Here is a 15,519-nt window from a genome sequence, read left to right on the forward strand (position 1 = left end):
ATAAAATCCGTTTAATTCTGAAAGCTGGACCCCAGATCACGACAGCTGTTACAATGGGGAACAATTCAAGGAGGGTCAGGTTGGACACGAAACCTCTGGCGTGCCAAGATTGAGGCCATTGCTCAGCACACCACTGATCGCCAAAAATAACGCCAAAACCCAAAGATCCCGATGCATCGGAAAAAAGTGATAGTTCTTCATTGGAAATAACGTTATCCTGGAAACAAGTTTGACCATTATACCTGGATAGAAAATCATTCCAGATAAACAAATCAGCTTTCAAGCAGGGGGTAATCCTGATGCGATGATGAGGAAGGCGAATACCTTTAGTGGCAAGTGATAACCTCCGGGAAAAAACTCGTCCCATTGGCATGACACGACAGGCGAATACAAGAAGGCCCAGAAAAGATTGCATCTGACGAAGGGTCACACTACGAACCGAACAAAAACCCATAATCAGCGAGCGCAGCTTTTCTACCTTGTCATCCGGGAGGCGGAATAGCATTGCATTGGAATCTATTTCAATACCGAGGAAGGAAAGAACCTGGCAGGGGCCGACTGTTTTGTCCCTCGACAAAGGGACACCAAATCTGGACATCAAACTGCAAAACGTATCCAATAGAAGCTGGCAATGAGTGGAATCTTGAGGGCCAACAAAAAGGAAGTCGTCAAGATAATGAATAATAGATTGGGAACCAGATTCAACCTTCACGACCCATTCTAAGAAAGAACTGAATAGCTCAAAATAGGAGCATGAGATTGAACAACCCATGGGAAGGCATGTATCGTAATAATAAAGACCATCTACGGAACATCCCAACAGATGGTAGCAATCCGGGTGGACCGGGAGGAGGCGGAAAGCCGACTCAATATCTGACTTGGCCATCAAAGCCCCCGGTCACGCTTGCCTAACTAACGCAACAGCTTTGTCAAAAGAGACATACGTGACAGACGCATCCGATTCGGGTATACCATCATTGACGGACAAACCTTTCGGATGGGAAAGGTGATGAATTAAACGAAATTTCCCAGGCTCCTTCTTCGGAACAACCCCCAGCGGGGACACCCATAAGTTGTAAAAAGGAATCGAATCAAAGGGTCCCTTTAATCTGCCTTTTGCTAACTCACAGTTTATTTTATCCAGTAAAACCTCGTGAAGCTCCGTCGCAGACTTTAGGTTACGGGCAAAAAAGGGGGTGTCTGTTAAGTTTAAAAGGTATAAAGAAACCAAAAGAGAAGCCGAAGTGCAGCGCGCCGCCGCGTCCTTATTGGGGTACCGGTCGAGCCACGGCCCCATCTCGGCCACGCTCACCGGCGTCCCGATTCTCAGGTGGGTTTGACGGCTTTGTTGGCAATTTCGCCGAAGGGCGGGGGCATTTGGCCGCTGCGTGGGAGCCTCCGCAAGCAGAACATTCATGTTTATACCTGCAGAGACCAAAGAATCGGCAGTGCCCTTCGTTGAATTGCCAACATGTGCCGGGTCTACGAACGGCCACTGAACTGGAACCGGCGGAGTTGCCAGGGGCCGCGGCATGAAAGGGGACTTTAGGAGTCATCATGAGACGCAACCAGGAATCAGTAGCTTTAACCCCCCACCCTAAGTGAGGTTGTAGGGCCAAACGACGCCTGAAATCCTCATCATAACGCCACCACGCAGATCCGCCGTGCGCTTTGTATGCGTTATAAATGGAATCAACATATATAAAAAGTTCCGAACAGCGTTCGGGGTGTTTCTGACCCATAACACCTCCCAATACAAAAAAGGCTTGCAGCCAGTTATTGATAGTTTTTGCGACCCTGGGTTTTTTGTCAAAAGGGCGTTCAGCGGAACGCCTCTCTTTGTCAACCGTAAATTGGTCAGTGGAAACCAGCGACCAAATGTCTACATAATCATTAGCCCATATTTTGTTAACCGTCTCTGAGTCAAGGTGAGATCCCAAAGGGGACATACCACAAAAGAACGTGTCCTTATGTATATCAGCCCGAGGAGGAGGCTGAAATCTCTTCTCGGGCTGATTTCCAAGTAAGAGAGGGTTAACCAGAATTTTATTACCCGGGGTATTTAAATGAGCTAACAGAGCTTTTAAAGACATAGCTGTATTATCAGCAGCTCCCCAAGCCCCAGAATAGTTGTACTCACCGACCTCTGGAGCATCTGTGGGAGTCACCGATACGTGTGGAGCCGGTACCGAGTCGGCAGCCTGCGGTTGAACCAAATAGGGTTCGGCATCTCTCCGGCGGCGTAATGTGCGACGAGAGCGCCTGCTGGATGTCATGGAGTCGCCGGATGACTCAGCCGTGGTTGATGGCGAACGCCATCTTGATGAGCGAGACCTACGGCTTCTTCGCGATGAACGTGACCGCCGCTCAGAATAAGCTGAGCGGCGACTGCGGTCCCTACTGGATCGCCTGCGCCTATATGGGCTGCAAGAACGTGAGGAGGAGTCGGAGGCAGCGGAGCGGTTTCCGCGCCCGCAGCGTCGCCTACCGTGGGCCGTGCTTCCAGCATCCGCTGCATCCTGAACAGGGAGAACCCGTGGTAGGTTCTGCAGCTCAGGGGGCACAGCCATCGCCGGTTGTACTGCGGCTGGCAATGCCATCGCCGGAGGCGCAGCCGTCTGGAACGGCAGCACCTGCGGAGCCACAGGAGGCAACGCCATACCCACCTGAGCTGCAAAAGGCAAGGCCATCACTCCAGGGGCTGCAGGAGGCACAGCCGTCACTGCAGCCGCTGCAGGAGGCAAAGCCATCACCGCGGCAGCCGCAGGAGGTAAGGCCATCACTGCAGCTGCGGCAGGTGGCAAAGCCATCCCCCCCCCGGGTTCATGGACTGTTGAGACATTTGGGGAGGTATGAAAATGTTGGAGGGAGCAGCAGCCCCCACCCTGCACACTTCAGAAGTAATGCAGTGTGACAGGGAAGGTGACATATTAGATGGTGGGTGCTGCAGACTGTCAGCAGGCTCCTCAGCCGATGAGGAGCTGCGGCTCTGATTCCCTCCCATCAGATAAGGTGCGGGCGCTAAGAAGAGAGGAGGGGTAAGCTGGTGCAGCAGGGCTGGTGGTGCACGTTGGTTTTGGCGCGCAGGGATGGCGTGATTTGAATCAAGCGGCGCCGCTTTGCCTGAGGGGCATGAAAGGCTTGCGGCCGCCGCGTTCACTGTTGGGGGCGTGTGTAGGGACGTTACAGGGCGATTCGCGCGCGACCGTCGTGCACGAGGGTCGCGTGCACGCCGGGCGCGCATGCGCAGTGGGGAGTTACATGCTGGGCTGAGACGCTCCGGAGGGCGGATTGTGCGAGCAGGCCTCCTGCCGACCGGAGCCTGTGGTTGAGCCTCAGGGGGAGGGGAACGCTGCTCACCCAATATAGCAGCAAGCCACGCGTCTCCCTCCCTCCTGATTCTGTCCCTGACAGCCTGGTTTAGTGTTTCGGTCATCTCTCACCGGGAAGGCTAATGACAGCACCGTCCGGATCTCACAAGGTGAGGAGAGACCGGATACAGGAAAAGAGGGAATATTTATAGGGGGAAAGAAAGGGATTATGGGAACATTCCCATTGGATAAACCCCTTGGAAGGGGAGGAGGGAGAATCTGACATGAGAGAGGAACTTAACCCCTTACTACCCGGGCACAGCAGTCAGGGTGCATTCAGTAAAACACTGACATGCCCTTGAACTATTCCAGGGAGGAATAATTGAAATGTTCTGGTCTTGATTGATTTAGCAAATTATTGTAGGTCAATGTCTACTGACGAAAAAGGGAGAATAAAAAAAAAAAAAAATGCAAGTATATAGTGGCTGCAAGTGATATTAGATTGCTGCTTGTAATCAGTGGATTTTTTTTCTGTTAGACCTGATTTCTGGACAGGTTTTATCACTTCATCTCCAAATAAAGAGTTTATCCTTTCCTTAATTTTTCTGCCAAAATTAAGACTGTGTATATGGATGACTCTCTGGTCCCTCTTGACCCAGTGGCCTAAAATTGTTCAAATACTTCATGGCTAGAACTTTTGAATTGCTGCCATGTAATATTACATTTCCCCCGCATTGACCATTGCATTTTAAGATGGATGAATTGATTCATAACAAATCAAATCAATTAAAAAGAACCAATCATAAGGATTTTCGTATATAAGGCAAAGCCAGTACAGTAAAGAAAGTGATGTTTAAAAATGTGTTAGCTTTTTGATTGAAAGTTTCACCGCAGCAGATAATAAGCGGATATTCATCTGCATTAACACACACACCCCCCCTCAACGGGCTGCCCCCAACCCCCTATTTGTACCTGGCTGGAAATCAAAAATATAGGGAAGCCCTTTTTTTAATTTTTTCATAACTTTCCTGAAAACTAAAAAAAACGACATGGCTACTCCCAATTTTTGTTTCTAGCCAGGTACAACTAGGCAGCTAGGGACTGAAATCTGCAGCATAGGGTGGCCCAAGCTTTCTGTATCCCCCCCTCTGCCGCAGCGAATTGCAGTCCGCAGCCACAACAGAAAATGGCACTTTCATAGAAGCACCATCTTTTGGTGCTGTATCCAATTCTCCAGCAGCCCTGGTAATAGGGGGTTAATACCAGCTTTGTTTTACCAGGTGGTATTAAGCCTGAGATTCTTAGTCGGAAGAATAGAACAGCAGGGGGTAACGCGGGCTTCAGAAAGATAGCGTCAGAGATAAGCGCTATGCGCATGCGCCAACTCCGACGCCATCATACTGAATAGAAATATAGCCAGAGAGAGGGAGGAATAGGCTGCGGGGGAGTCGGGAATCATGTGCATAATCCACCCTACTATTATCTGCTGCGGTGCAACTGTCAGTCAAAAAGATGACGAATTTTTAAACTTCACTTTCTTGGATTTGGAAAGCTAAACAACCTAGCTGACCACTAATGGTATGTAGATAATCTGCCTGAGTGCCAGTACTGCACTGGATTTCCCTTATATACGAAAATCCTGATGATTGATTCCCTTTAAGAATTTAGCCAAAATTTGGATGTGGCAAAATCCACATTTTTTCATCCAGCCACTTTTTTACCAGATTGTTTACATGGCTGGAATGCAGTTAAAACAAATATTAAAGGATTATAGTAACCTGATTATACTTACTGGTCAAAAACGCATGTATAGATGACTTACCATCCTTGAGCTAGTGGTCTAAATTTGTTCACATATTACATAGCTAGACTATTTTCTGCATTGCGTTTCACAGGATTCACCATGACATGTGGAGATGAGTGAATCGATTTGTAACAAATCAAATTTATTATGAATTTTCCTAAAAAAAAAAAAAAAAAAATTGGATTTCCCAGAATTAAAATTTTTCAAACTTGGCGCCTTTTTGCTACATTCTTGACCTCACCCATCATGCTGCTGCAGCTCCCTGCCCGATCCTTCACTCTTTACTTTTCAGCTTGGTCTTTACTATTTGGTCCTCAGATTGGTCTTCGTTCGGGACTAAATGGTGCTGTACACGCTGCGACATCGCTAGCGATACCTAGCAATGTTGTGCGCGATAGCACCCGACCCTGTCATTCGTGCGACATTTGGTGATCGCTGCCGTAGCGAACATTATCGCTATGGCAGCGTCACACACACATACTTTTTCAGCGACGTCGCTGTGAACGCTGAACAATCCCTCCTTCAAGGGGGAGGTGCGTTCGGCGTCATAGCGACGTCACTGCGGCATCACTAAGCGGCCGCCCAATAGCAGAGGAGGGGCGGAGATGAGTGGCCGGAACATGCCGCCCACCTGCTTCCTTCCTCATTGCGGGCGGCCGCAGGTACGAGGTTGTTCCTCGTTCCTGCGGTGTCACAAATAGCGATTTGTGCTGCCGCAGGAACGACAAACAACCTCGCTACTGACTAGACGATTTTTGGATTTTGAACGCCTCACAGACCAATGATTTTTGCCTCTTTTGCGATCATTTAAGGTCGCTCATAGGTGTTACACGCTGCGATGTCGCTAACGACGCCGGATGTGCATCACAAACACCGTGACCCCGACGATATATCATTTGCGATGTCGCAGCGTGTAAATGGCCCTTAAGCCTTACATAGTCGCCCCTGGGTTGACACTTCATTGACCACCTGAGGCCAGTCCCAGAAGATTTCAACTGAAGACCAATCCAATGACCGAAGAGTGATTAGCAGACCTATCTAAAGACCGATATGAAGTGAGCGAGAACTTTGTGGGTGCTACAGGACATGTGAGGCAGAAATCAAGGAAGGTGAGTATATTCATTCATTATGTTTTAACCTTTTCTTGACCATCAGTTTTTCATGTTTTGGAGTTTGGAGAGAACTTGGAGCATCAAGGACATCTTTTCTAGTCAATTTGCCCAAATTGACTTTTGAGAATTTGGCTCATCCTTAATTGCAAATAAAATTGTGCCTTACATTTTGCCATAGATTCCTGCGCCAACAAGCTGAACGGTGATACAGATTTAGTATGGAAGGCGTGATCTGTCTATCAAGACAAAAGTTAGAGAGTGTACTGTACCTGTCTTCCAGAAGGTGGCTCTTGAGTCTTGAAGCTTCGTGTGCGTAAAAATTAAAGGCAGCTGTCCCTTGATATGTAACATTGATTCCTATTGGTGCCAATCTTTCCTTTAACCCCAGAACGCGCAACCGTAGAAATCTACCATAGAAAACAAGTAACCTAGAGGGCCTGCGAGGCCCCAGGTATGCGTTCTAGGGTTAAAAATACAAATTGACTATAACTTATTGCACACTCGTCCTGTTTTTCACCTTCATCCACCAACATCACATATAACAATTTGCAATTTGAGGAAACAATGACAAATGCAACAACAGACTGGTTAAAAGAACGGCAGCTTTATGGAAAAACTCTCATGGGCTTCATACATGGATCACATACATAACATACACGGGATGCTACAGGGTGTCTTGTAGACTGCTGCTGAATTTATTCATCCTGAGAATGTAGATATTTACATAGAGAGAATAGTCATCTTCTTTTTTTACAATATTGTTGTGGTATAAGAAAGGCCACTATGGCTCACCCCCTGTACAGACATAAAAAATGGGTAGCATCACAAGCTACACAAATAAGAAAGAACATATTGTAAAAGAAATCCATAGAGGTGGGCCCCCCAAGAAGATTATAGTCAAAAAAGGGTCTCCCTAATGTTGTTTAACCCCACCCTATTCCCTTCAATCTTGACATTTTTCTCTTTTCTTGTTCACTAACACTGCTGGTTAATTTTTACTGATATTTGACCCCGCCCACGAGGAGCCAAGATAAGGATAAACTAAGCTTTTGTCCACTCTTGTAGCAGTATTTTTTTATACATCCAAGAACAGTTCAGAAACTTTAAATTATCTTTCAAACCAGATGGCACAAAAATGAAAAACAACAAAAAATAACTTGCTAGAATATTATGTAATGAGACAGACACAAAAGAGAGACAGCTTTTATATGACATTTTACCTGTAATTAGATACTAATTGCTTTAATGAAAAGACTTGAAAGGTTCTCATGTTTTAAAATAGGATCTTCAGTTTTTTGCTTTCCATCTATCAGTGTAAAGATTTCCATATTTCCAATCATCACTGACATTACAAATACAGGAACAATAGACACTTATCTGTGTTGAGTCTGCCGAATATCCTACTATTATATATGATTGAGACTGCGCAATTACGTTTTGGCTCAACCTCTTGCGCACAAACATACAAAAACACACTCCGATATTCAGATTATTAACAAGATTTCAAAATGTATTCAACTTTCGGTTAATACACAAATATGGCCATGACTCCTAGGATTGAAAGTAGTACCTTATAAAAATTTTACTGATGTAGCAGAGCTGAGTTTGGTGTAGTAATACTGTTATTTTTCTTATACATTTTCTCCTCTCAGTAAGTTTGTATGGAGCAAAAAAAGTAAAATAACAAATTTAGCTCTGCTACATTTAAGCTTGTCCTTTTTAGATCCTTCTGACAGATGCCTAAAGTTCATTTATCCCAACTTAAGAAGCTAACCCCTGATTAAAAAACATAGCTTCTTTTTTTCAGAACAGCACCACACCTGTTTATGGGTTTTGTCTGGTATAGCAGCTCAACTCCATTGAAGTGTATTCGACTGAGCTGCAGTACCGGACACATCCTGTGGACATGTGTGGTGCTGTGTTTTGGATGTAAACTGCTAAGTTTTTGTAATCCTGTACACCCACTTTCATTTGGTCCATTTTAAGGATCCATAAGGCTGGTTTCACACATCCGGCATTTCGCCACTTTGCCGGATCCGTCACACTCCAGTACAGTGCAATACAGTACAATGGCATCTCGGCAACCTCCGGTCACATGCTCTGGTCACTTGACAACATGTGACCGGAGCTTGCCGCGATGCCATTGTACTGTATTGCACTGTACTGGAGTGTGACGGATCCGGCAAAGTGGCGAAATACCGGATGTGTGAAACCGGCCTAAGGGATCCATCAGGGCAGAGGAGATGGATAAACAAAAATAAGAAATCTATTATCTTGAGTGTAGAAGGATTTCCTCTTAGTGTAGTCAACATCTGTCTTTTCTATTGTTCATAATGACGACTCCAAGCACTGGAAATATTTCACATTATAACTATTCATATATTTGTTTTTACCTGCAATACCATGTCTGACCAATTGGAGTGCTGTTTAGATATTTCAGGATTACAAAAGGGAACAAAGTGCTATCATTCAGGCACATGTAGTACATTACAATAAAGCTCCGCCTAGTGGTAGAGGTATGAAGTGCAGCTTTTAACATTTTTTTTGTTCCGCAAAGCACAAATTTCAGTAGATGCTGTGATTAATTCTCTTAAGAAAAATTTCAGGTGAGTACATGCAGCTACAAATGTATATATACATACAGTATATCCAGAAATATATAGAATCACTTTAATTAGCTTTGTATTTTTTTTGTAAACATAAATATAACATTTATTCTGTTTCTTTTTTCATCATTTAGCAAAATACTAGAAATTCTAGCCCAGGAGCCACATTTAAAGAATAAAAAAATCCAACATTTTCATTGGTAGATTGGCTGGCAGTAGTAGATGCTGGGTTCTCCATGTCCATTCTTCCAGTTAGTCAAGAATCCACCTATTTTCCATAATGCATTTAACAGATGATAATAACGTCTTGGTTGTAACGTTGGAGGTCTGTATAGGTTTTTCACCTCCCATGCTGTCATGTATCACTTATTTTTCTGAAAACGTCTCTAGTTTTGGAGTCTACTGGTCCATAGCTTTCTTTAGAGTTCCCAATTTCAATGCGAGTTTGTAGATAATGGTGTTATCTCTAGGTGGCCGAAGCTTGTAGGACACTTTCATGAGCACAGTGATATTTTGATAATCATCCACTTATTTCATTCCAATTGTCATTGGACTTCCCTTCCATTAGGAAAGATATAAGTAATCAGCCAAGAATCCTTCATTTTACCCCCTGATGAGACTTTTAGTCCTATGGGCACACCTTGAGCTAGATACTGGAGACACATTGCTTCCCGAGACTTCTCCAACCCAGGAATTTTTTTGTGATGCTTCTTTCTTGACAAGTCCATGAAGTTGTGAGAAGTTGTTATAACCTGCATCTCCCTGTCTCCAGTCATCCAGAAGAATATTTTATACGTTCCCAGATGGTGATATCTTCCAAGAACCATCAATAAAGATAAGTATGCATAAAATGTTCCTCCCATATGATGTACATATATACATATCGGTATTCCGAAACCATCTCAGGTCACCTCTACAGTGAGTAATTAGCAGCTCACAGACCGGTCCACCCGTTCTCCCATGTCAGGCACTTTTGCATTGGTAATCCAGCCTTATAAATATTTGAGTTTTACATCAGTCTTACAAGTAGTTCATGAGCAACGACTCGCCAGATACTACAGGCATGATAATATGCAATCACCAAGGAAAGATGTCTCCAGCGATTCAGTCTTTGCATGATGAATAGGATTGAGATTCTTTAGAAAACTGGAATTTGGGAGAATGGTGGGTTAACTACTTATGAACCAGTCTGCAATTTTTTTTTCCAAAAAGGTCTTAGACAGAAGAAGAATTTCTTAAAGGGGCACTAAATTCAATTTTCTCTGTTAGCCTAGACAAAGGCTATACAATGATTGGCAGGAAGTGTAAAAAACTCCCCCCCCCCCCCCAGCCCCAGTGATTAATTATTTATGGCATATATCCGCTATGATGAGAGACTACATTTGTACAAATGACTGATTTAAATGGGTGGTTCACTACTCAGCATTAGTGGCCACATCGATGTAAATCTCATAGGGAACACTTTTCTCATAGACTCAAAGAATGTTAGAGTTGGAAGGGACCTTTTCGGCCCCTGGGTTCTAGTGCAGGTTTTCCTAAATCATCCCAGCTATATGTTTATCCAGTTCCGCTTGAAGATTTCCATTGATGGAGAGAGCTCACTGTCTCCCGTGGTAGCCTGTTCCACTCTCTGACTTCCCTCACTGTCAGAAAGTATTTCCTAAAACTTCTCAAATATGTTGTGTAGTAAATTCAGCCTTTGAGTGGCACTATTGCGGTCCACACATCTCCATCAAAATTACCCCCCTACGGGCTCCGTGACCTCTGAGATCTGGTGATGTCACGTCAACTTGCAGCTGACCCGTCATCACCGATGCCGGCCCCAGTCTCCCTGAGTGACTGGGCTGTGGGCAGAGTGTCACCTTTCGTCACAGCCCAGCATCGCACCTGCTTGCGGCGCTCTGCAGTGAAGGAGAGTGCGCCCACAGCCCAGTTACTCAGGGAGATTGGGGCCCACCTCGGTGATGTTGGGTCAACTGGAAGTTGACGTGACATCACCAGATCTCAGAGGTCACGCTCAGAGTCAGAATGTACTACACAAAGTATTTGAGAAAAGCTTTCCCTGCCATTGATGTGACCATTAATGCGGAGTAGTGAACCACCCCTTTAAGATGTCAATCCACCCCAAAATGCTGCTGTTTACTGTGTCCCTGATTTATGGGGTTAGTGTCCCTTTAATAGTATGTAGTATGTAGTAATTAGCCCTCGAAATTAGCTTCATTCATCTATCACTGTGTTGTACATGAGAAAAAAATCCTTAAGGGGGGGAAGTTATCTGATATTCCACAGAAATCGAAACACCCTCCTTCATCGATGTTGGTTCTCTTTGAAGGCTGGACCCTTTAAGAGCTTGATCCGAAATCTGGAAAGTGTACTTTGGGTGCAAGAAGTTATAAAATTTCGATGATCCATGTCTCCAGCCCCCAATTATATTGAGAAACTATGGCAGAAGATTGTTAACTGGAAATTCCCCTGTAATATTTTTTTTTAAGCTGGTCTGTAGTGTCTGGTGGGTGTGACGATGTAAGAAAAATGTATGGAGATGAGTGTGAGGCTCATCTAAGGGGTCAGAACTAAAAGGGCAAAATAGATATTTTTGAATCTTTTTTCCACTTTGTCATATTCCCTTCATTTTGGGTTCAAAACTAACACTCATCTGTATGACATAGAAGAAAACTAAAAGGTGGAGTTCCCCTTTAACTCCATTAAATACTACATTACAGATAAAACGCAAAAATCCCAGGACAGTGAAATATATAACTAAAGGCACTAGAAGTTTTATTTTAATTCTTAGACCACTAAGAATCCTGAGATATTATCTCACAGCACTGACTTATTATCTCAGAGCCCTTTAACAATCTACAAGCACTAGTGTGTTATCCCAGTTTATGAAATGATGAGCCAGAGATATGAGAAAATAGTTTAGAAACTGAGCCATATCATATCTTTATATTGTTGTCGAAGATCAAACAATATTGTCTCACAGCACTGACTTATTATCTCAGATTCCTTTTACATAATCTATAAGCACTAGTGTGTTATCCCAGTTTATGAAATGATGAGCCAGAGCTATGAGATAATTATTTAGAAACTGAGCCATATCATATCTTTATATTCTTGTATCAGATCAAGCAATATTGCCTCAGAGAGCTGACTTAGTATATCAAAGCTCTGAAATATTAGTCTGATTCTTAACTCGTAGTCTCAAGTATTACCTCACAGCACTGACTTAATATCTCAGTCAAATATATCATTCCATGCCATGGTATCACAATGCATCAATATCAGAGCACCGAACTAGTATCTCATTCTGACTTATTACCCCACAGTCTAAAATATTAGCATTGACTTATTATAATTAAATAAGTGCTGACTTATTATCTCAGAATCATCTATATCAAACAGTTTCTCATTATTTCAGCACTTTCAGAGAACTTATTATCATAGTATTATCTCATTGTCTGAGTTATTGTGTCAGACTCAGAAATATTATCTCATAACACTGACTTATCACCTCAGAGTCAAAAATTATATTCTCATGGCACTCATAGGACTGACATTTTCGCAGATCCTGTAATATTACCTCATAACACTCATTCAGCAAATCAAAGCTCTGACATATTCTCTCACTGTGTGATATCTCGAACTCTGAAATATTCTTTCATGGAACATTTTAACTCAGAGGCTCAAAAGTTATCTGTTGTAATGTCAGGACTGAGTTATTTTAGGTCCTGCAATATCTCAAAAAACTGATTTATGAACGATATCAAAGAACAGAAATATTATCTCACTATCTGACTTAATATCCTAGAACGTTAAGTATCAAATAGTTCTGAGTTATCTCAGAGTTATCTTTTCTTACACTGACTTATTATTTCAAAGCCTGACATATTGTCTCTTTGGACTGATTTATTACACCAAGGTCCAATATTATATCACACTGTGACTTATTATCTCAGTGTCTAAATTATAACTTATTAGTATGATCATTTCTCCTTGGCTCAGTTATTAATTCAAATGAATAAATTACTTGTCCTGGAACAGAAATATTACCACATATTTGTGACATATTACAGATCCTGAGATATCATATACCACTTAGCTGTATCTGACTTATTATCTCATAGACTGTAATATTATATGACAGCACTGGGTAGAATATCTGCCATATTATCTCATAGTCTGACATCTCATTACTTGATATATCACAAATTATCTCAGTGATATGTTATTTCAATATCTGACTTATTATCTCACAGCCCGCCATATTATCTCACAACATTGGTTTAGAATATCAGACCTGACATATCTCACACTATAACTTGTCTCAGAACCAGATATATCTCACAGCAAGGACTTATTATCTCAGTGTCTAAAATAGAACTTATTAGTATGATATTACCACATATTATTACAGAACCTGAAATATCCTATACCACTTAGCTGTATCTGACTTATTATATCATAGACTGTAATGTTATATGACAAACTGGGTAGAATATCTGCCATATTATCTCATAGTATGACGTATCTCATATATCACAAATTATCTCAGAGTGAAATATTATTTCAATATCTGACTTATTATCTCACAGCCCGCCATATCATCTCACAACACTAGTTTACAATATCAGACCTGACATATCTCACACTATAACTTGTCTCAGAACCAGGTATATCTCACAGCAAGGACTTATTATCTCAGAGTCAAATATTATCTCAATATCTGACATATTGTCTCATAGTCTAAAATATTTTCTCATTAGACTGATTTAGTATGACAAAGTCTCGACCTATTTTATTACAGTCTACCTTATCTCAGAACCTGCAATATCTCATAACACGGAGTTATTATCTCAAATATTATAGTATGCAAAGACTTACTATCTCATAGATGGAAATGTTATTTAATTTCAAGAGGATAGAGATTGAAAAAGTCAGTTTTGTAAGATAGAGTCTCAAGGTTCACTTTTTGTTTTATCTACTGTGCATATTTTCTTTAAGCGATGTTTGATTACATCAAGCTATTACCTAATGTCTAACATTGAGGATTTAACTAATCGGGGGCTGGGAGCAAGCACTTGTCTCAGGTTTTCATCCATAGTTCCTTCCCCCCCCCCCGTCTGTCCATACTAGGTACACACAATAGCAGTGCAGCGTTGAATGACATGAACTTCTGTCTAATGTATAATTGCCAATGAACATTGTGAAACGCGTCGGGTTCAGCCACATTTTCCAAAATTCATCCCATAGCAGCAAATAATCTCCTTGAATGTTTTGCGCATTTCTAGGCTGCGGAAAGCGTAGATCAGAGGGTCAATGACTGAGTTGCACATGATGAGGATTAGGTAGGTGTTAAAGTAGGCGCCGTAGCAGACGCAATACGAGTTGGCAGGACAGGAGATGATAAGTATGAGGTGGAGGAAAAACGGCGCCCAACACACAACAAACACCCCCAGAAGAATGGTGATGGTGATGGCGCCTTTCATGCACGTTCGCTGCTGTACCACACCATCCACCGGTAGTGCCGCAATCCGCTTTACGTGGAGACGTGCGAAGAGAAACATGTGGACGTACATGGTGGCCATGAGGACGAGCATGGTGAAGAACATGGTGATGAGACACACAATGACCGTTTTGCTCTCGGAATACACAATAAATACAATACCACATATGATGCAGGACACCCAGATGACCATGATCAAGGCTAGGGCTTTCTTGACCGTCATGATACTGTGGTAGCGTAAAGCATAAAATATGGTGATGTATCGGTCTATGGCAATAACCAAGAGGTTGCAGATAGAAGCTACCAGAGATATACAGATCAAGGAATCAAACACGTCATCCAACTGCTGGAGCAGCTTGTCCCCTATGTCAAGATACTTATTCTGCACCGCAATGACAATAGTTTCCAAGGCATTGGAGACGCTGACCAACATGTCTGCAACTGCCAAACTGCAGAGGAAAAAGTACATGGGGGAGTGAAGGTTCTTGTTCTTCAGGATGGCCAGGATGACCAGGATGTTTTCCAGCAGGCTGATAATCCCCAGAGTCAAGAAGACCTCCGTCTTAATGAAAACCTGCTCGCAGAACTTAATTCTGCTCAGGTTGTTGTTGAGCAGGAGGGTTTCATTGAAGTCCAGCGTCCCATTAAGCTGGAGGGAATGAATGAAGAAGAGATCATTAGAGGCATTCATGTCTGAGGCTTTGTGAAGGGGCTCAGATAGCGCAGCCAAGGGGGTTGTCACCTCCTCTCTTTCAGTCAGATGAATTTTCTTCTAGATGGTCCTGCATCATGTCTCATTAGGATGGGGCTCACGTTTTGACTTATCAAAGACTTTGGTCAGAGGGACCCCTGACATGAAGACCAGGCAGCTTCGCCTTTTTCTAGATTTTCAGCTGCCTCTTCCCTTTTGCCTGCTTGCAGACATTGAGCACCTGCCTGCACTTTGCTCTGCTTGCTGCAAGTTATCTGGACTTGATCAGTGTGTGGCAGCCGATATAAGGCAATCCTCAGATGTTTTACATTCATTGATAGCTGCGACTCCTCCTCATTCTCCAGCATACCAGACTATCCACTTGTAGAACAGGTACAGGGATAACTGACAGCTTCACTATACATAGCAGCAGGTGGAAAGTGCAGGGCTGGATAATGAAGTAATATAGCGCCCCCTAATGGCAGTAAA

At 43.1% G+C, this 15,519-nt stretch overlaps 1 protein-coding gene across 1 annotated transcript; it reads right to left on the reverse strand.

The window, feature by feature from the left end:
* Window positions 1–10,154: 10,154 nt before the first annotated feature.
* Window positions 10,155–15,315, reverse strand: MC3R (melanocortin 3 receptor). The gene has a single exon (XM_075350577.1). The coding sequence runs from the start codon at window positions 15,028–15,030 to the stop codon at window positions 14,056–14,058; it is 975 nt and encodes a 324-aa protein (XP_075206692.1). The 5' UTR covers window positions 15,031–15,315; the 3' UTR covers window positions 10,155–14,055.
* Between the last annotated feature and the right edge of the window lie 204 nt (window positions 15,316–15,519).

Source organism: Anomaloglossus baeobatrachus, chromosome 5 (genome assembly GCF_048569485.1).
Source record: "Anomaloglossus baeobatrachus isolate aAnoBae1 chromosome 5, aAnoBae1.hap1, whole genome shotgun sequence".
Classification (NCBI taxonomy): Eukaryota; Metazoa; Chordata; class Amphibia; order Anura; family Aromobatidae; genus Anomaloglossus; species Anomaloglossus baeobatrachus.